This window comes from Alligator mississippiensis, chromosome 10 (assembly GCF_030867095.1).
Source record: "Alligator mississippiensis isolate rAllMis1 chromosome 10, rAllMis1, whole genome shotgun sequence".
Taxonomy (NCBI): Eukaryota; Metazoa; Chordata; order Crocodylia; family Alligatoridae; genus Alligator; species Alligator mississippiensis.
Genome location: NC_081833.1, coordinates 2,067,926 through 2,088,915, shown reverse-complemented (window position 1 = coordinate 2,088,915; position 20,990 = coordinate 2,067,926). Strand labels below are relative to the sequence as shown.

Sequence of the window (20,990 nt, the reverse complement as noted above, 5' to 3'; positions counted from 1 at the left end):
CTTTCGTATATTCTTGCGACCCAAGCCAAACTTATAAGGCGCGGCTCCGGAGCAAATCCCGTTTCATTTAATCCACAAGTTGCGGGGCAGCTCGTACGCGGGCTGAGGACGATTCTCCTCTCCAGCGCTTTGATCTCATCCCGCTTACCGTGGTGTTGCTCAAGCGCCCCTAGGCCGCTGCGTGCGTTGCACGTGCCCGTTTTGGGTGTTTACGCCTCACGCGGCTGCGTTTCTTAGCGATTTGTATAGGGCGCGCTCACTCTCTGCTGTCAATTGGACGCTCTTTTAATTGCCGTTTGACTTCTAGAGTCTCTCAGACGCTATATAAAGTGCGCGCGGTACAGCCTCCACCCCGATGCTGTTTTAATTGCCGTTTGCCCTGCACGCTCTCGCTAAACACGACACAAAACGTGCGTGTATAGCCTCCACACTGGGAACACTCCTTTAATGAGCGTTTTACTTCCATATTCGCACTCAGCGCTGTATCAAGCGTGCGTGGTGTCGCCTGCACACGGTCCGTGCTCTTGTACTTGCATTTTCTCACGGCGCGCACACCTCGGCCGGGCCCTGCCGCCGCGCCCGGGCTGCGAGCTGTCGCGGGGCAGTGGCTCCTGGACCCCGAGTCTGGGCAAGCGCCCCCGTCCCCCCGCCACGAGCGCGGGTGCAGGGCAAGCCCGGGAGCACCGTGCTTGGGCCGTTAAGATGAAGGCGTGGTTGTGTTTGTTTCGGTGAGAAGGCAGGTGAAGCGTCCCCCAGGTGTGCGGGCGCGGGCCCCCCCGCTGCAGGCCGCGCTTGCCTGAGGGGAGCTGAGGGAAACCCACCTCCCGGCACTTGCACCACCCCCCGCGCCTACCCTGAGCGCTGCAGTCGGCGCACACCTCGCTGCTCCTCAGCCGCTTCGACATGCCGGCGCGGGCGGGTGGCGGGCGCGGGGTAGGGGGGGCTGGGGCCGCTTCCTGCCGCCCTCACGGGGCCCGGCCAGCAACAGGCCGCACTGCGCAGGCGCACACCAGCGCCGCCATTCAGCAAGCCGCTGGGGCCGGTGCGCGCGCGCGTAGGGCAGGGAGGTGCTCGTCACGTGACAAGTGGAGGGAAGGGAGTGAGGCGACTCAGGAGCCATCTTAGCTCCTGGCACCCGCGTAAGTGGGGCAGGGGGAAAACCGCGGCTGCCCTCACCCAAGATGGCCGCCGAGGCGCTTGGGCGAGAAGGGCCGCCCGGCCCTTATTCAAAGAGGCTGTTAGGAACTTGCCCTCACCCAAAATGGCGGCGCCGGCCACCCGGAAGTCTTAGAAAGGCGGAAGTAGCCGATGAAACCGACGCTTGGGTGCGGGCGCGGGTGGGGAAGCGGCTTCCGCCGCGGGCAGTTCCCTTGGGGAAGTACAGCAGGGTGACGAGCTGCCTCCCTCCCTCCCTCCGCCCGCGGGCAGCGCCGAGCACTGATTCCTCTTTCCCTTGTGGAGTGGAGTGCAGTGCGGGGCCGGCTATGGCAGCCGACGAGGGCCCCTCGCCGCGGGGCCCGCTGATTCGTTCCGGCCCCTGCCCGGGAGAGGAAAGTTAGACGGGGACAGGCGGAGGAGGGGGCTGGGGGAGCCCCGGGGGGGGGTGTCTCTGGGGGTCCCTGAGACGGGGGGGGGGGAGGTTTGAGGGTGCCTGAGGCAGGGGGAGGGTGCCTGAAGTGTGTGTGTGTGTGTGTGGGGGGGGGGGGGTCTCTGAGGGTGCCTGAGGTGTGGGGGTGCTGAGGCTGAGGGGCCTGGGTGCGTGTGTTTGGGGAGGTGAGTGCAAGCAGGGTGTCTGCCCCCCCTCCCCCCGGCCAGGGCTGGGGGTGCCAAGCAGGGGAGAGCAGGGCCCTCGGGAGCGCCAGGCAGCAGGATGAGTTCGCCGGGCAAAGCCAGCAGCAAGTACCCGCTGCACGTCTTGGTGTGGAATAACGACTACCGGCGGCTGGATGCGGAGCTACGCGAGCAGGTAACGAGCGTCCCGTGACGCACCCTCCCCGGGGACGCGGCCGGGTAGCGTAGCGATGCGTGGGACCGTCGGGCTGTTGGGGCTGCCGACGCACTATCGGTGATGAGAAGGGGCCGTTACGGGCAGGCACCGAGAATATGTCTGCAGAGATATCGCCGAACTTGTTAAATGCCGTCTGCTGATCTTGGGTGGGGAGGGTTGGGCTTGGACCCGGAGCCAAAAAACACACAGATGCGATGGGCCTTAATGCTGTCTGCTGAGAGAGGGCCACCGCAAGCCGTGCGCGGCGACCGGTCTGCCGGGACCTGAGCAAAACTTTTTTTTTCTCGGCATGGCGTGCCCGGGCAACCAGTAGCTCACTGAAAACTGCTGCTGTTTTCCTCGCACGCTCTTGAATCGTTCTCTGCCCTCCTCTCCACTGATGGATGCTATGATTTTTGTTTTGCAAAGTCAGTCCTTGCAGGTTAGAATACAAACGTCCCTTTTTCAAGCGTAGTTCTTTGAGCTTTCCAGGTGGAGACTTAGGGTCTCAATAGCTGAGTATGTTTGCTCCGGTGACAAAACGTACGTGATCGTCTTAAACCACCCAAATCTGGTAGGGCAGGTGTAAAGTGGGCACACTATTAGCATTAAAATACAGACAGAAATGGGTTCGAAATCTGTATCGGAGCCCAAGCAGTTGAAATGATCCAGTTGTTGAGTTCAGATATTGCCATTACTGAATTCCAGTGCAGCTCCAAATACTGAGATATACTTTATTAATACACAGCTAAACAGCTGGGATTTGTGGCACGGGGCACCAGTTGGCAGACACATAGCCTGTTAATTGTATTGTTCCTGATACAGTGGGTCCATGCACCGAGTGTCAGACAGTGTCACCTTGTGATGCTAATTAGGATGATTGTCTGCACTTTGCTGGTGCATTCTGAAATGCTAATATTTGTGTAAAGCTTGCTTAGGTCGTCTTTTTTTCTTCTTTCTTTGAGTGACTCTTTAGGATGCTGTGTACTGTATCTCTAATTCTTATAATCTTCAGTCTGTCTGCAATATTTCTTTTACTGACACATTGGTTAGGGTGCTCGTTTCTTTATGTTTAAATCTTTATTAAAATAATGTTACCGTCTTTTAAACAGTTGTACCTTAACTGGGAATATTTTAGCGCTAGTTTATTCTGGTGATTTGCATCGTTGTAATTATGGCAATGCAAGCAGGTCCAGCTTCCTGCCCCCAGTGCTCTACAGCGCAAGTAAATGGACTACATTTAAAGGAAGGGAAAGAATACATGCACTAAGCTTGAAGTGTCTTCTTTAAATCAAAGATGTCACTTCTGCATCCTCTGTTCAAACTGCTTCTTGTATGGGACAGATGTGCTGTGTGTGGCAGAGGTATTGAAGGAAACTCTAGCCAGCCTCATGAAATGACTAATGCAATGCACAGTTCCAGGTTAACAGCAGAAGAGAAATGAAGATAACTGATCCAGAATCCTTGTTTTCACTGCATTAGGCACTACAGCTTGGAGAAACTGAGTGAAGATCGCAAGGGCTGCTGTACTTAATCACAGCAGCGAGAGATGAGGATGCTGTAATTCAAACTTTCCTTACTCTTCGATCTTGGTGTTTCAGACTTAATGCTGTCAGATAACCATTTCAATTTGCATAATATTCCTATCTTATTCCACTATTGACTTTTCCCCTTTTCCTTTAGTTATAGATCTTCTTCTGTTTCAGATCTCTAAAGCTAGTAGTGAAAAATAGAAGTAAGGTATGAGTATGTTGTGCTTGCATGTTTTGGGTATTTATGCCTCATGTGGTTGCATTTCTTAGTGATTTGTATAGAATGCACTCACTCTCCATTGTCCTGTGTGTCTCAGTCAAACTGATGCTCTTTTAATTGCCATTTTACTTCCATATTCTCACTAAATGCTATACAAAACGTGCATTGTATAGCCTATCACTCACTTCTGTGATTTTTGGCTGATTTAATGTTTTGTATGTCATGATACCCTCTAGTGGCCACTTTAACTGGTGACTAAATAAATCAAAGTTACAAAGTACAGAGAATGGAACCCTGCCATTTCCTGAAAAAATTGTGCCTGCAGATCAGGAGGGGGGAGGAACCTCATATAGAGCTGGCTGCTTTCTCTGCCTCCCAACACCCCCTTTTCCTCTTACTCCCAATCACTTTTAAAAGAGTCCAGTCCTATTCCAATTGGATTTCTGTGAAAGCCAGGCTTGTAAGAGGACAATTAGGCAATTCAACAGGGGTATCAAAGCAAGTCATATAAGATAAAGTGACTGCAAACCATGAATGGTTCTGTAAGAATACATAATGCATACTGACCCATTGTAGCTTATCGCTGAAAAGCTTTGTATTATCTGTCCTTGGTGTCTTCTGGTGATGGGGTTTGATTGAATGGTCTCAGCATCATTTACCTCTTGGTTGTTCAACAGGATGTTGATCAACGGGATCCACGAGGCCGGACCTTGCTGCACCTTGCTGTTTCCTTGGGATACATAGAGTCTGCCAAAGTCCTCCTTCGACACAAGGCAGATGTTACCAAAGAGAATGCCCAGGGATGGACTGGTAAGAGATTAGATTGCAAGTGGAAATTGTCTGTTAATAACCTTTGCGTTAAACCCAGCACCTCTGAAATCTGGCCCTGTGTGTGTCGTCATGGACGTTGCATGGCTTGTCTGCAACATGCGTGTTGTAGGCGTTCTGCTTTTTGGCTAAAAACAAAAAATGCACCCACCTCCGTGTTTGGGCTTCTTTCAGTTTTGCATGAGGCTGTCAGCACAGGAGACCCAGAAATGGTACACATGATTCTGCAGCATCGGGACTACCAGCAAACCTCAATGACACTTGGAGGGGTTCCCGAATTACTCCAAAAGATTAATGAGGTAAATATTTAATGAAACCTGAGTTGCAGGCTGGTCAAGTGCCCTTTTGGGAGCTGCTAGTTTGGTGTCAGTTAACTTAAATCAGCTTGGGGATCGGAATCAATTGATCTTAAGTCAGGATGATGGGCTATTCAATTCAAAATTACCTCTCCATTAACTCCATGTAAATCCGTAGTAACTTAATTAAGATGGGTACAGTGGAAAAGTGTTAAACTATTGCAGGACAATGTCTTGTTGTATGCCACCTTATTTTGATTAAATGTACTGGTAAGTTTTATCTGGGTAAATGTCACTGTGGGTGTTGTCAGTGACATCTCAGCCTCAAATGTTTCTTCTTTCTTAAATGTATATGACAAGTCAGAGCTAAATACTGAGTTAATATTCTCTCCATTTTTGGCTTATTTGAAACACCCATTTTTATGCTAGACTCCTGACTTCTACGTGGAAATGAAATGGGAATTCACTAGTTGGGGTAAGTGTCTTCTACAACCTCTCTTACCTCTTGTAACCAGTAGAAATGCATGCGAGTTTCAGACTTGTTGAAGTAAAAAAGTAGGTTTGCAAAGAAAATATGTATGTAGAACCTTTACTTTCTTCCTTTCTCTCAAAGTTTGTTAAGCATGAAAGATTTCCAGCCTATTTTTCCTGCTATATAAGCTGTTAGATCTTTGTTAATGCCTTTTTTTTTTTAATTGAACCCTATGGCACTTATGTTGGTGGTTGCTGAAGCTTTTCTAAGGATTTAGCTGTCCCAGTGCTTCGTCATACATAAGGTGATGAGGCAAAACTTATGTGGTGGTGCCAACCAATTTAGGAAGCAGTTTATTCCTTCCCGTTGCAAAACTGATTATGTGCATTATGGGTGACTTCTCTTTCTTCCCAACCACTGAGTATTCACCATTGCTGGACAGAGGACAAAAAAATAGCTACAATTAATTATTTTATTTAGTGTCTCATGTCTTGCCATGTTCACCATAAGTGGGGAATCAATTCTGATAGTTCCTCTGTTCTTTGTTTAGGTATCAAAAAACAAACTAAACCAAGAAAGACAGAGGTTCATAGCTCTTGGGACTGAAAGGGATCATTTTGATGATCTACTTTGACCTCTTGTGTAATGCAAGCCATAAAATTTCTTTAAGGAATTCCTGGATCAAGACTAGAACTTCTGGTTTGAGTTTGATCCTCCTACTCCTTTCTTTTCTGCTAAGGAATTTTACATTTGAATCTCTGTCTTTTTCTTTATAGTCCCACTGGTTTCCAGAGTATGTCCAAGTGATATCTGCCGCATCTGGAAAAGTGGTGCCAAGCTTCGAGTTGATATCACGTTATTAGGCTTTGAAAATATGAGTTGGGAACGAGGAAAACGTAGTTTAATTTTCAAGGGAGAAGGTGAGTATTTTTAGCCTGTCTCATTTATTGACTGTCAGACAGCATGAGGCCTACAATATTTTTCAGAGTACATGTTATAATGCTCAGCTTTATTTTCACATCTTTCACAGACTTCTTCATGCTGAGAAGTGCTCCATCTGGCATTTCAAGTTTCTAAGCAGAACAGAAGGGCTGAATTTTCCTTCACAAATTCTTCTGGAGCAAATATAGGAAATCAGATTAAAACTTAACTTTAGAACCACAGAAATAAGCATTCAGCTACATTATAGATAGATATATATATTTCCCAAATGTATTAGGGTCTTTTAATTCTACTTTTCAAATTACTCTTAAAAATGACTTGGCCACCTACATAATCTGCTCATCCATCCTTACTAAGATCATAGTGGTACTTAAACAAATCTATCACTTGTCCCAGACAAATGCAAACCTGACAAAGTTTCCTTTGTCCTCACTTTCATCCCTTGTGTGAGTCCTGGATACCTCTTTACTGAAAGTTTGTAAAATCTAGTCAATTATATCTATTCTTTCAACAGATACTGGAGGCTGGGCAGAGCTAATTGAGATAAACCATGATGATAAGGTTGTCACAACAGAGCGTTTTGAAATCTCCCAACAAATGAAGCGTTTGACATTGGGCTCTATGACTCCAAAAAGGAAGGATGTGGAAAGACGCCTTACATCTCCTATTATTAATACTTGCCTTGATACAAAAAACATTGCTTTTGAAAGGTAAGATATTTAAGCTTTTCTTAATGAACAAATCCTCCACCTATGCAGGATTATGCTTGCAGTATAACTTTAAAAAAAGAATCTTGTAATAGATTATCTTGGAAGTAACCTAGAATAATACCCTAAACTGCATATTCCATTCTGTAGAGAATGAGCTGAAAATCATAACATTTACTTCTGGCCTTGCAAACGGTTTCCATTTGGTGAAGAGTCCTTTTGCACTGTAACACTTGCATTTCTACATTAATGGGGCCAGTTTTAATATCTTCTGGTTTCAGAAATATACACTTAATTGCCAACACAGCAAGAACGAACCATATGTGCAGTGCTGACGCTAGTTCACAGTCTGTGGGCTGACGTTGAGGATCCAATAATAAAGTTTACAGCTTCAGTTTTGACTTTGAGCTTGATTGATTTTTAGCTTAGTCCTATGTAAATGATAGTAATAACTGTACTAATACTGATAGAGAAGATACTAGTTTGATAGTAGAAGCACAGGAGCTACTTCAGTGCTGCACCTTTTTGGAGTGTTATGGGGTATGACAATACACTTAAGTATTGCTGTGGGAACATTGATTAACTTCAAGGCAAAAGTATTTATTAAAACATGGTGCAGAATTACAGCCAGTGTGAAAGATCAGCTGTCAAAGCTCATTGCTTCATTCTATTGGATGTGTGAAGATTTTCTTCCTTGAGTGCTACTTGGGGAATAAAATTAAAACAAAAAAGCCTCCAAATCCTAAGTCCTGCTAAAAGCCAGTGAATTTTAGACACGCCAACATTTACATTGTTTGTGAAAACCACCCTAAAGCTTACTGACAGCAATCAGCCTGGCTTCCCAGTTTCCAGCTGCAAGTTGCCAGATAAAATTAAGCTAGCATTGACTCTGACAGTTGTTCAGTGGTTCAGGAGAGGATGTGATGCTATCCAGAAACTCCAGTTCCTTGTGGCTCGAGCTTTCCTGTTACAATCAGCCTGCTAAATATTAGCCTCTGCACTTCCATGGAGATATGAATAAGAACAGAAATGGACTCAGACTCATTTTTCGGCCTTAGATTGGAGAAAGATGTTTGTGTTTGTTGTACCTGTTTTCTGGGGCTTTGTCTAGTATCTTGCAAACACTGTTTGGCTGAAACATCATTAGAGAAAACATGGGTTGGAGGATAAATAGATATGGCAAGTTGTATATAGATACTTGCGGTGTTCACTTTTTATCAGAACTACATCTGGATTCTGGGTATGGAGGACAGAGAAAGCAGAAGGTGTAAATGGTTATGAAGCAAAGGTAAGAATCAGTTCTTTACAACTAAGAGGTCTAAAGCTAATTGGAGTGCGAATGTGATTGTTCAATATTCCCTGAGTATCTTAGCGTTAAAATCTTCCTTTAATGTCCACAACCGTCTTGATTTGCCACATAAACTGATAGGGTGTGAGACATTTCAGATGGGATGCCAAATACCCAGGAGCTTTGCCTGTGGTTGGGGATTGAAACAAGTGCTGGGAGGTGGGGATAGTGCCAAAAGAAGACGGGGGGAGGCTGGGAGGGATGTGGGCAAATGGCTCTGATCACAAGAGCGTTTCCCTCCAGAATGCGGAGCTCAGCTATTACTTTAGAGTCTCAGCATTCTCACAGTGTCAGAAAGCAGTAGAACCCATCAGCAAAATGTCATCGCTAGCCTTTTGCTGTTACAAGTTCCTTCAGTAGCTCTATTAGAGTAAGACCGGCACGGATCTAGAGTTTGTCTTTCCAATGAGCCATATGGGGGGGAGGTTAGCATGCTTCCATATGATGGAATTCCCCCCGCTCTGATTTTAGTTTCTCAGAAGTTAGAAATACCAGGTCCTGCGTGACCTTACTTCACCATTTTGTGCATGTACATTAAGACATACTTTCTAATTACATGATCAGCTGTACTCTGGATATGTAAATTGCTAAAAACTTTGAGAAGCTTATGTTTTGTTTTTTCCAAATTGGACATACACAGTCAGTCAAGGTGTTTTACTTTAATCTCTGGTTTATTTGCCCATGTGAATAGACATAACGATAACACCCACAAAGACCCTTCTCATCAAGGCATGGGAAGGGAACTTCTCCGGTGTTTGTAAACAAATTGGGCACTACAGTGAGAGCACCACTGATCTTTAAGACAGCTCTGTTTAGTGCCAAGTGGGAACCATGCTCAATGAATCATGGAAGGAGGTCACATACTGAAAGATGAAGATAAAAACAGGCATGGGATACATATGATGAGCACCCTCCAGCCTATGCGCTGACTGAAGTGGGGTCCTGTGCAAAGAGGGGGATCATATGTGATCATATAAGAAGGACGTACCATGATGCATATGCACGAGAAAACAAATGTAAGACCCAGAGGCAACCTTAATTCTCTTGTTTCCTAACTTCCGAGTGCTTGGTTCTGCACCCCTGCTTCTCTTCTAACATGATAGAGGGGTGGTTTGTTTGTCTTGTAATATAATAGTTTGTCCAACTGTTCAACTGACCTGTGTGAAACCAAAGTTGCATTGAATGTCTGGCATGACCAAAGACCTACACAAATGACACCATCTTACTGAGTGAGCCTGCTTTGCTTTGATTCAAACCTAGGTTTTACTGTTATTAGCCCTGCAGAACCACTAAGTGGAGGATCTCAAATTCTTTGTGGCTCTGCCTGAGGCACCTTCCGTAGCCTGCCTTCCTCCAAAGCAGCCCTGGCATGGGGGGTTCATCAGTAAGGCCGAGGCAGCTGCCCACTTGTCAATCGAAATAAACATGAAATCCCTTTACAAGGAGCTAAGGCCTCTCCAGTATTGCAGAGGGCTCAGTCCCATTCCAGTTGAAATCAGCGGGGAAACTTCTTTGACTGCTGGTGGTGTAGGATTGTTCTGAAATGTCTGGAGCCAACTAGTTTCTTTATCATGTGATTCCAGATAGTCTCTTGTAAGTCTAGCAGCCTGCCCAGCAGATGGCTGTCTCGTCCAGTTTTAGCACAGGACTGTTGTCAGGATTCATGACGCATAATACTTTCTGCACTTCAGAGCTGAAAAAGAATCAGTTAAATAGTCACATTGGACACTTTCCCCTTGGTCTCTGATATGGTGAAGGTGGGCAGATTCTTGCTTCTCCCCCCAGTTTCTTTTAGGTTTTGTCCTTGGTGTTTGGGCTTCTTTAAAGATGTCCTTCTTTTTTTCTTGGTCTCTTTTATACATATTTTTTCCTTTTCTTTTATGAAAAGGTCTATACAGCAAACAATGTGAATGTAGTAACACGGATCCGAACAGAGCATTTGACGGAGGAGGAAAAGAAAAGATACAAAGGTAATTTTCCCAGCGGTGGCTTGAAACTGAACAGAACCTCGTGCTGCTTTTGTGCATTGGGTGGCATGTGGAGTAATCAGCCTGGCTAACGAAAGCATCTTGCTTGCATTTGAGCCTCCCCTGCCAAATAATACGTGCTGTGGGCTCCTGGGGGAGGGTAGAGTTCTTACCTGGTTCTGAAGTAAATCCAGATGTAAATAAGGATTACTGTCATAGTCTTGATTCCATTTGATGGGAGCAAGTGTCTGGAAAACTTGGTTCAGTTTTTTGTGTGAACTCCAGAAGGTGGAACCCTATTTGCACATTCATTATCTGTCCTGCTTATTGCCTGCCCTGACAGCCTGGTCAGACCTTTACTTCATGCTGGTTTCCCTTTACACTGGCTAAAGTTGCAAGATGCCCAGTCTGGTTTTGTTTTTTAACTCTTGAGTGCCTACACAGATCACAGTGGAGGGTGCAGAGAAGCCAGCTTGTAACCTTGCATAGGAAATGCCTGCTGCTTTTCGCTCAGCACAGTCTTTATAGATGCCTGGAAACGAGGCGTAACATTTTGTTGTCATACAGGCTCCTGTTAGTGATTTTGGAAGTTCTTCTCTTGTCCTGCTCTTCTCTTGTATCCCTCGTGTTCCTCCTCCATTAGCTCTTGGGTTTATCTAGTAAAGTGCTTAGAGGAAGCTTGTCTGGCCTTGAAGATGATGCCCTTTGATTGAGCACTACAAACAAGACCATCTTCTGCCTGTGGAACTAAGGCCTCCCTGGCCCTGCAGTCTTGTGTATGCTTGTGCATTACTGTGACAAGTGCCATTTTTAATAAGCCTGTTTGTTTTTTTTCCCCCTCTTTCTCCTTAAGCTGACAGGAGCCCTCTGGAATCCTTCCTGGGTACAGTGGAGCATGAGTATGGGGCTCAGGTGAGCACAGTGCTTCTCTTTCCATTGATTTCAAAGAAGATCCCTGCAGTGTTGAGTAACTGATTTACTGGGAGTTGTGTGCGCCTTATGGAAAAGCTTCCTCTTCCTTCACGTCCAGAAACTTAACTAGTTCAAACACCAGCCTGTAGATGTACCTTGAGCCCCACCTGTTGCTGTAAGACACAACAGAAAAAATGGCTTTGGGGGCAGAAATGCTTTAACAGCCGCACACTGACTCTTGAGGGTGTTGAGAGGAGAGAAGTGTCCTGGAGTTCTGCAGGGTATGTAGTGTTAATGTTGGTGATCATGCTTAACAAAGATGCTCTAATATCTGTATAGGCATAAGGTGAATAGGGACTAGGCTTACCAATGGATGGCTCTGTTTCCTGACTCTCTTATATAAGGCATGTGTATCTCTTATTGATTTAAGTACTCTCACCAGATTGGTGTCATCAATGAATGATGGTGTGTGTAGGTAGCATTAGCACATGCCTATAAGACTGGGTAGTTTTTAGCTTTCAGTATTACATCTTCATAATGTATGAGTTAAAGTGTATTTGGAAGCAGACTCTCCTGTCTAAAAAAAGCTCCAGATGAACATGCACGTTCATCCAAAGTATAGATCTCAAAAAGTTTTATAATCTGTCCTGTTTTTGTGAGTACACATGTCATTACTGATTTAAATGGAGAGAGAGCCGTGTTACACAGCTGCCAGTTACTGCTCTAGAATCTGAGATGTAGGCTCATGCTTTTTGTAATAGTTACCAGGTTTGTGGTGTTTGATTCTTACAGGATCTCACCACCGAGTATGCCACAATAAACAACCCAACTGCTATTACTCTGGAGGAATACTTTGATCCAGAATTTGAGCTGAAAGACAGAGACATAGGAAGACCCAAGGAAGTCACCATTAGAACACAAAAGTGAGAAATAATCTTGTCTTAAATGCTTACTGTTTCATGTCTTCCTGCTGAATCTCCTATTGTTTTGCATTTAGAAGATGTGTGAATTTTTAGAATAAAACTCCCCCTTTTTTCTTCAAGTGGGGAATAAATTAAGGGTGGCATTTTAAAATATGCTCAGTTGTCCTAATTCATGAAGCCAGTAGAAGCAGAGTTGGGCTAACACTGTACATGTCTTGAAAATCTCACCCGTAATACAAATTAATAATGCCAGCCTTGAGACCCATTTAGTGCTAAAGCCTTGTAATCCATTCCAAGATGCTAGAAGTATTGTCAGATAATGCTAGGTATTTTGCTGTGCTGTGTTAAAAAAGTTCCAATCTTCTTGAAGCCTTCCTGTGCGACTCTGTTGCAGGTTTAAAGCCACGTTGTGGATGAGTGAGGAGTTCCCCCTTTCTCTTGTGGAGCAGGTCACTCCAATCATTGATCTGATGGCCAGAACTAGTGCTCATTTTGCTAGACTGAAAGACTTCATCACTTTGGAGTTCCCACCTGGATTTCCTGTCAAAATTGGTACTGCTCAGCAGCCTTTTCCCATGTATTACCATTGACAATCACACAACACTTAAAAACTGGACAGAACTTGACACCTGAAAATGCCACCTGTCATCTGACCAATCTCTTCATAGGCAAATCTGGGAATATAGCCAAGCCTACCATGTATGCTGATAGAGTATAGAGTGAGCTAGTTAGCTGGGTTAGTGTGAAATCAGGCTGAAGCTATGGCAGGGTGGCATCTTAGAGGCCAACCGGTTCAGAGAACTGTATATTGACATTATCATCGTTAAATCCACACTTTGAAAGTTTACACAGGGAAGTGAATTCCAAAGGCAAAGACAAACCACTAAGAATTAGCAGTTGTTAGCCTCTTACTAGCCCAAGTGCTTTCAATATGTTGTAAAATATTGTAAATGTTGTAAAATCTTAGGAGGCAGTCTGAGATTTAGGACCTAAGCTGCTGTGGCTTCGTAAGTCAAACACAATTGTAAACTTCATTTAAATATCCATTGCAGGACATGGTGCAGAATACCAGGTGCTCTCTTCATGGACATGTTGCTTATTAAAGAGACTGCTGCATTTTGCCTTAGCTGCAGTTTCCAAATGATATGAAGGCATGTCCCTGTCAAGAGTGCAGTATGAACAGCAACTGGTACATTGGAGAGACTTTATCCAACTTCCATAGAAATATAGTGAATGTCCAGGAATTGCATTTGTGCAAGACTAAGTGTGTGAGAGAGACTGCCTCCAGTTAACTTGACTTTCTCATGGACTGATGTGCAGTTCGTTGTCTGTGGAATGTATCTGCTAAATGTGTAAAAATGGCTAATACTGCTGTAAATCAGATGCAGCAGACCCCACATGTTCTCACAGAAAGGTTGTACTTCTTACAGAAATTCCCTTATTCCATGTGCTGAATGCTCGAATTACGTTTGAAAATGTCAATGGTTGCAGGACAGCTGACAAAACTTCATCGCAAGCTGCCGGAGGTGATCAGTGTGATCTGGGTAAGGAGTGTAAAAGTGTGGTGGGTATACACAATGGCTTCTTTTGTGCACTTGCTATAAATAATGGTGTGGGGTAAAGCAGACCTGTTACCTGGATGGAACTAAAGCTCAATCTACAGTAAATTGTAGTTCAGTCTGTACCAATCTGGAAAGCGTAATGCACGAGTATCCCTACGTATCTGGAATGTATGTTTGCTAAACTGATTAACCCTGTTTGTCACTCAACGCCCTACTGAGATGCCTGAACTTTGGCCCTGGCATGTTTTCTAGATTGTTCTGTTAAGTGTAAATCCTTTGGATTTGGAATCAAGTGCTGTTGCCTCTCTTGCTAATGTGGAACCTGTTTGTGTGAAGTAGTGTTAAGGCACTATCAGGATTGGTAATGGGGAGCACTGGATATGAATGCTGAGTTGTTCTGTGGGCATGTTATAAGCTGTTTTGTATATGTAGTCAGTGGGCGACTTGGCAAGTGGCTTGCTGCACTTCATTGCTGCTTATTTTTTGCGGGCTTGCTTTGCTCTCTCCCCCACTCCTTCCCAACTTGTCGAAATCCAGTTCAGCCTGCTTAGTTCTTTGGCGCCACATATTGGCTTTACTGGTTGTAAAATGTTCTGACATCAGTGTTAATCTGTTTTTCCCCTACCTGGTGATAGCAAAGTACTTGTAGTTCCCCATTCTGACATACTTTATGGGTGGTTTGTCTTAGCTTTTTGGGGGTTGGTTTTCATGTATTAAATTAAATGCAGATGGACTTTGATAACTGACTCTTGGATTAACAAGCAGTAAGTGTGCAGTGACTGTATGTATGTTTCTGGTTTGTACAGGCTCTAATTTTGAGGTTGACCAGTCTGTGTTTGAGATCCCCAAATCTTACCATGTTCAAGATGATGGTAGAAACATGCATGTGCAAGATGAAGATAATGAGATAATGCAGTTCGCCATTCAGCAGAGTTTGTTCGAGTCTACTGCAAATAAAGTAAGTCTGAGCAGCCAGCTTTTCAGTGTCTGTTCTTTCATCAGATGAAGTATAACATCAGGCCTGGGTTTGACTTGTAAAAAGTTACATGGTGGCCTGTTCACCCAACAAATCATATGCCAACTCAAAGATAGCATCTCAGTTCACCTTTGTATTGTGCAGCAAAGCAGTATCTTAAATATTTGGACGTGAACTGCGTGTAGGAGGATTCATCTCTAAATCTGTACCAAGGTGCGTGTGTGTATATATATCTCCTGTGTGAATCTTTGCAAAAAATTGTGGGAAAGGCATTTGAGAGTGTTTATCCTCCTTGAAGGTTCTTTTGAAACTTCTGAAATGGGTCACAGTAAGCATCAATAAAAGTCATATGTGACTTATGTAATTCATATATGAATTTCTAGCAGATCAGTTAATCATGGTGGTATCTTTTCCTCTAGGAAGCTTTGGGAATGCACTCCAATGGAGCAGTTGCTTATTCACCGGAATTTAATATACAGTATCAGAGGTAACTTAATTTAATTTATCTAAAATGTTTAAGCTTGTCATGCCAAATCATGGGTCAGTGTGGAAAGCAGTGCAAAGGAATACTACACTTCTGTATGTAAATATCAGAAAGCCTGAGCACTTGAGGCTGCAAGACTAGATGCCCAGATACCTGCTTTGTGATGCAGCTTATATTAACAGGTTTAAGAAGCAAGAACATAGAGCAAAGTTTCCCTGTATAACAGAATTTGGCTTTGGTAGCTCAGTGCTAGGACTGGAGTCTTTCTTTGCTCAAACCATGATCACTTTTAAAACCAAAGTTTCTTTACTTTTTAAAGACAGTTCAAGGTTCTTTACTTTCCTTGCAACGGCTGCTAATGCAGTACCTTTAACATTTTGATTCTGCTATACTGACTATTTGACACTTAAAATGTTTTGTTTCTTTCTTAATACAAGTTGTGTGTCCTATATAAACAGAGGAGCAAATTTCTATTGACCCTCTGAAAACAGGCTGCGGTATATGCGGTTTCTTCCTCTTGCAAGCACAAAGAAATATTTTGTGCATGCCTTAAAAATGTTATCTTCCTGCCTATTGTGTACTGGCAGATGGTTCTGCTTATAAATGAGGTGTGTGCTTTAAGAGGCCTGCTGAAAACTGAGCCATTACCATGTGGCACTTTCAGAGAGAAATGGATTTTGGATTGGAAACTTCATGACTCCTAGAACATGCTCCTTTCTGTCATTGTCCTAGCAATTGCTTCCTTTTCCTTCAGTAAAGGAGCCTATTTTGCTGTTAAGTCTCTTGGAGAGAATGCAAGGAAAGACTCCATTCTAGGAAAAAAATGAAGTAAAAGTGGGATATATATCTCTTGGAACTTTGTTTCTCTCGCCAGGGCACTGCAGGAGAGCTATCTGACAAGTAATCCACACTCCAGCACCCCTGTCGTGCCTTCCAGTTTTGACAAAGACTTGCAGCTTGCCATGGAGTTGTCTGTCAAAGAACAGGAGGAGCGGGAGAAACGGCGCCATGAGGAGGAAGATGCAGAGCTTCAACAAGCTTTGCAGCGTTCTCTCCTGGAAAAGTAGGCTCTCCCATGGATCTTCAGAAATAGGGATGGCCAAACTGACAGCCACAGCAGATTGGAGCCTGAGGGTCACTCATGGGTGGCATCAGTCAAGGACATTCTCACCACCTTTGTCATGTCTTTAGGATAGCAATGTGGCTCAGAAAGGCTTCCAATCTCTGCATGCAGTTCTCCATCTTGATCCAAGTCCCCAGAGCATCATGCATGAAGATCTATAGTTTCTTTAGGCTGCAACCTCCATGATTCAAGGTGAAAGCAGCTGGAGAACTTGGGGATCTGCATGTGGCTCCCAGACAACACTGTCTTGACATTTCTTGAAAGAGAAGAGTTGCACTTAAATATATTTATCCAAGAACAGCTGGAGACTTGGTCTGGGATTGGGATGTAGAAGTGCAGCAGAGTTTCACAACTCGCTGTGGGGGGAGATCAGAAGGATGATTTCCTCATCACCTACCAAAGAAATATTAATTTACATAGTCTCTTCTGAGTAACTCAAGGCCATTTGCTGTTTGTCTCTTCCAGTTCCCATAGGGAGGAGAATGTGAGCAGTACACTTTCATACTGACAGGTGTTTTCCATTAGGTTTGGATACACATGGCCTAGAGAAATCTCTCTTCTTCAGTCACTGACAATTTAACATGCAGCCATGCTTATTAATAGGGATGATATCTAAACTTGAAAGAGTTAATCCAAGCTAAAGGGACTCATTCAAGATTAAGCCAAGGCTTTCTTGCCACAGGCAAAACAGGTAGCTAACAGAAATTTTATATGGTAAAATGGGACCATCTGTCATAGTAGCAGTTTCTCTCTCGTGATTCAAGACCAGCTAGTTCACACAATCAAAGAGGGCAGCAGGAGAATACATAATAGAAATAGGTGCTTTTTTAAGATCCATTTTTTTTAGTTTGTGCAGGCTGAATTCATATGGCAAGAAATGAGATGAAATTTTGATGTACACCTATTAGTAAGGAAGTTAATAGTTCTTTGTCATCTGAAAGGGAAATGCATGTTGCTTTTTTAAATTCAAATGTACATCCTTCATGTGAATACATATATTTTTTTAACTAAATCTTTTTATTGATTTTAAGACAAGCCAGTACAGTTACTCATAAAAATGGTATCAACAACAATACAGGAGTATATTTTAGCCAACTTTTCTCAGGTCTTTATTCATATTGTATATTTTTAGCTATTTTGTTTGCACTTTGCTCAGTGTACACAGCATTTGTGCTGTGACTGTCAAACACATGCCATCAATACACACTGAACACCCTTAATGTCTTAGTGTAGTCAAACATATTACTGAGCAATATTTGCTACTTCTGGCAGGCAGAAGTGCAGAGGGCCTAGGGTATGTGTGATCTGATTCTGTACTTGTTACTCAGACAAAACAAGGCAGCTGGATCAGGTTCTGTGTGACAGACTATTATCCAGTGTAACTCGCAATAGAACAGACATGACAGTCAGTGGTTAAGAGTTGGTTGGTAACTTCAGACTCTGTTTTAACCTTCCTAATCATCATTTCGGGTAACAGTCTTACTACAGTTCCTCCTATGTATGCTAGGACCCATATAATCAGCACTATGTTGTTTCCAACTACGCAGCTTTCAATTTGTAAAACTAATTTCATCCCTAAATAGCATATTTGGTATTGGCAGTTACACTGTAAGTCATTTACTTAACCATAGGCAGCAATATACATTGGAATGATTGTTCCTCTCTTGGAAGAGAATTACTGTGCCATTCACAGCTGCATAAAAGGGACTAAGCCTTGTGTTTGCATTTTTGACAAGTCACAAAGTATCAGATAAATTTTCCACCTCCTTACACAGAAATAAAAGCACTACTCTCTTTGAAAGCATTTGTCTGGTTTTCTAATGGGTTGTTTCTGATAAGCGCTTTGGTAGTTATAGGGAAAACAAGATTCTCAGTTTCTGAAGTGAAGAACAGGCAGGCAGAGTTGTTGAAGCAGAGTTCTCCCCTCGGCCCCCGAGAGGAAGGGGGCCTTTTGAGTGGGGGTGGTGGGAAGACCCAGCCAACGCTGTTCTAACAGGAGGATGGAGCAGCAAGAGCCCAGGAGCCCCGGATTGACTCCGTGGCCCGTTCCCTGCCTGTGGAAACTGGGTCTGCTCCTCTCCTTCCGTATGGTTCCATAATGGAATGGTTTTTTGTTTGCTTTTAAAAAGTTTACGCATTTTGGAGGGGTTGGTATATGATGTACTATATAATCTTACTTTGGCTTTTAAAGTATACTTCTAGGGATGAAATCCTTAATTACATGATCACACATTTTTACATGAGACCTTTGCTTCAGTTAATAATCCAGGATAACGGCACGTAGGGAATGGAACAGCTGTGTCTCGTGGAAGTGGTGGCTGTCTGCAGAAGCCCTGCCTCGTATATCTGCATGTTGGCAGTGAGTGAAACCAGCAAGTCCAGAGAGAAAGTGCATGGTCTCACAGGCAAGGCAAATGGAATGCCAGCTCAACTGATCCTGCCTCTGCCTCTCAGGAAAATGTCCAGAGCTATTTTTTATTTTGTTGGCTTGTTCATTTTTCTTTCTTGAATGCTTATTAATAACCCAGCAGCTGTTTAACATCTGCATAACCTCTTAGAATTCACTATGTGAGCTTCAGAGTTTTTGTGCAGTTACTAATGTGAAAACTTTTAATTTGTGCTCGTGGCAGCTCTTCATTTTCTAGAAGCAGAATGCCCTGCTCTCTCAAAATACTCCTCTTAAATCAACACCTAAGTCTTATTCTCTTTGGCTTTATCAAAAGCTTCCTGATTACCAGAGGCCTAGCCCATTCACAGACTTTGATTTGGAGCTCAATCCCTTTTATGTTCCTTTGAATTGTTTTCTGTTGCAAACAGTCTTGCACTGTACACATGAATAATTCTGTAACTCCTACCTTGAAGCACAATAGCTGACTTCTGAAATTTGTTAATAGGTATGCACTTATCCCCGTTTGATTTTTTGGGGGGGGGGGCTTAAATATGACATTATCATGTATAAAGTTATCAAATATGTAGTATTGATCTCAGCTAATCAAAACGTTTTAAATGGACACATAATCCATGTAGACATTTTCTGACATTTATGTTTAATTTTGAATCTTATGTTTTGAAATTTTTTGGAGATTGGCACAGAATAAATATTTTCAAAGCAAATGAGGCATTTTAGACTATTAGAACTACAGCGCTTTTGATGACATGACTTATCTATACTCATGCATGTGTCAAGGAGATAGGAATAGAAACAGAAAAGAATGGGGTAGCATATTTGATATTTACAACAAGCTTTTTATGAAAGGCCAACATTCTTTCTAAAGCCAGGTTTTTGTAAGGTTCTTTCTTTCATGGAAATGATGTAGAATACCTGATACTTTTTCTGAAGTAGTATAACATGAAAGCTGTAATCAGCTTTTATGAATTGCAGTACAGTGCAAATTAACTATTACAAATTAATCCTATTGAGTCTCCACGTGATCTGCACAGTAGGCCTACAAGTTTCTAAAAGGGAGATGAGGGTTAGGATAAATGGTTTCAAGCACTTGTGCACACTTGCAATTTAATTTGTCCACAGCTTAATTTGGACATTTTTTTTATTGGAAGCAGCGATCCAAAAGTTAACGAGGAAGCAGTGCAGTTTCTTCATTAAAGTACTGAGATGCAGACCAGGGACTAGTCTATAATTTTAGAGCTAAGCAAACTTTTCTGAATCCAAATTGCTAACTCTTGACTTTTGATTACTGCAGTACAATAGCAGTAGGAATAAAAACGAAATTTAGGACCAGCTGTAAAACTTGGAACCAAGGTGCATAGTACCGTTGACTTCCATGGCAGGTCTATGTGCCGCCCTCAGTAGGACCATTATTTTGTTTGTTCTGGTAGCTTTTCAGTAGGCTACTTCTTCAGGAAGGTGGAATGCAGACCTATTCGGCATCCTTACACCAATGTCAGCCAAGGCTACCTTTAATGAATTATAAAAATTAAGTGTGCCTATTACAAAAGCTGCTATCACATTGGTAATAGACTGCTGCCTTCTTGGATATTCAGCTCAAGTGATTAATTTTTTTCCTAAATGCTTGCTGTGCTTCTTAAGTGGCTAAAGTGGTTCTTTATTTCCTGCAATGGAGAGCTGTGAGCCAGCTACTGCCCTTGGTCTCAAAGAAACCTGCAAGCAAAGTGTTTCCTAAATCATAAAGGTATGCATTCAAAATAGCTGAAGGACTCTTTGAAACTTAAGCCAGAGAGAGAGCTGATATCTGTCCATGGGTGAGTGAAGTGGTGCAATGTTCCAACTTTTACTTGTAACCTGTTATTAGCTGGATGCTACCCATGAATCAAACACCACAACATGTACTTTGCAAACATTTTGCTTTACAGCAAGGCTTAGGATCTCGACCAGTTCTTACCCATTTCTGTAGTCCCGCTGATGTGAGGGAAGCTACTGGTTAGCGGCTGAGGTACTGATTGTTATAGCGGTCTTGTAGCATGTGCAGCACATGCATTCACAAATGACTGAGTATGGGATTATTTGGTTAGCTTTTTATTTGTACAAAAAGATCTTGCAGGGAGTGGAGAATGAATGCGAGCTATGACTCGGTAGAACTGTAGCTACAAGTGTGCTTTCCATCAATACCATACTAACAAAGGAGGATGTGTAATATTCAGCGAGATGAAGGCAGACCGAGACCGCCAGCAATGGAATACCCTGCTGTGAGTGTCGGGGGTAGGGGAACAAAAAGGGAAGAGAGAGAATAAG

General features: G+C 43.4%; 2 protein-coding genes across 6 annotated transcripts in view; one reads left to right on the top strand and one right to left on the bottom strand.

Moving 5' to 3' along the window:
- GIT2 (GIT ArfGAP 2) overlaps positions 1-966 on the bottom strand; it is a 38,202-nt gene extending 37,236 nt beyond the window's left edge. For all 5 annotated transcript variants that reach the window (XM_006272809.4, XM_006272811.4, XM_059713339.1 and 2 more), the window contains exon 1: positions 854-966. In XM_006272809.4, the coding sequence (XP_006272871.1) occupies positions 854-905 (52 nt within the window). In that variant the 5' untranslated portion in view covers positions 906-966. The remainder of the gene's footprint in view (positions 1-853) is intronic.
- A 751-nt stretch (positions 967-1,717) lies between these two features.
- ANKRD13A (ankyrin repeat domain 13A) lies at positions 1,718-18,080 on the top strand. Its single transcript, XM_014594784.3, has 15 exons — positions 1,718-1,966; positions 4,417-4,549; positions 4,742-4,866; positions 5,293-5,338; positions 6,112-6,255; positions 6,792-6,987; positions 8,206-8,272; positions 10,221-10,302; positions 11,153-11,211; positions 12,004-12,134; positions 12,529-12,686; positions 13,565-13,678; positions 14,503-14,654; positions 15,092-15,159; positions 16,031-18,080. Exons 1-15 carry the CDS (start codon positions 1,871-1,873, stop codon positions 16,221-16,223), a joined length of 1,764 nt encoding a protein of 587 aa, XP_014450270.1. The 5' UTR covers positions 1,718-1,870; the 3' UTR covers positions 16,224-18,080.
- Positions 18,081-20,990: the final 2,910 nt, after the last annotated feature.

Excerpts from the sequence above, each read along its gene's own strand:
- ANKRD13A (XM_014594784.3), top strand. The coding sequence starts at position 1,871 with ATGAGTTCGCCGGGCAAAGCCAGCAGCAAGTACCCGCTGCACGTCTTG. Across the intron at positions 1,967-4,416 it reads ATGCGGAGCTACGCGAGCAG|GATGTTGATCAACGGGATCC; the intron begins GTAACGAGCGTC and ends GTTGTTCAACAG. Across the intron at positions 12,687-13,564 it reads TGGATTTCCTGTCAAAATTG|AAATTCCCTTATTCCATGTG; the intron begins GTACTGCTCAGC and ends TACTTCTTACAG.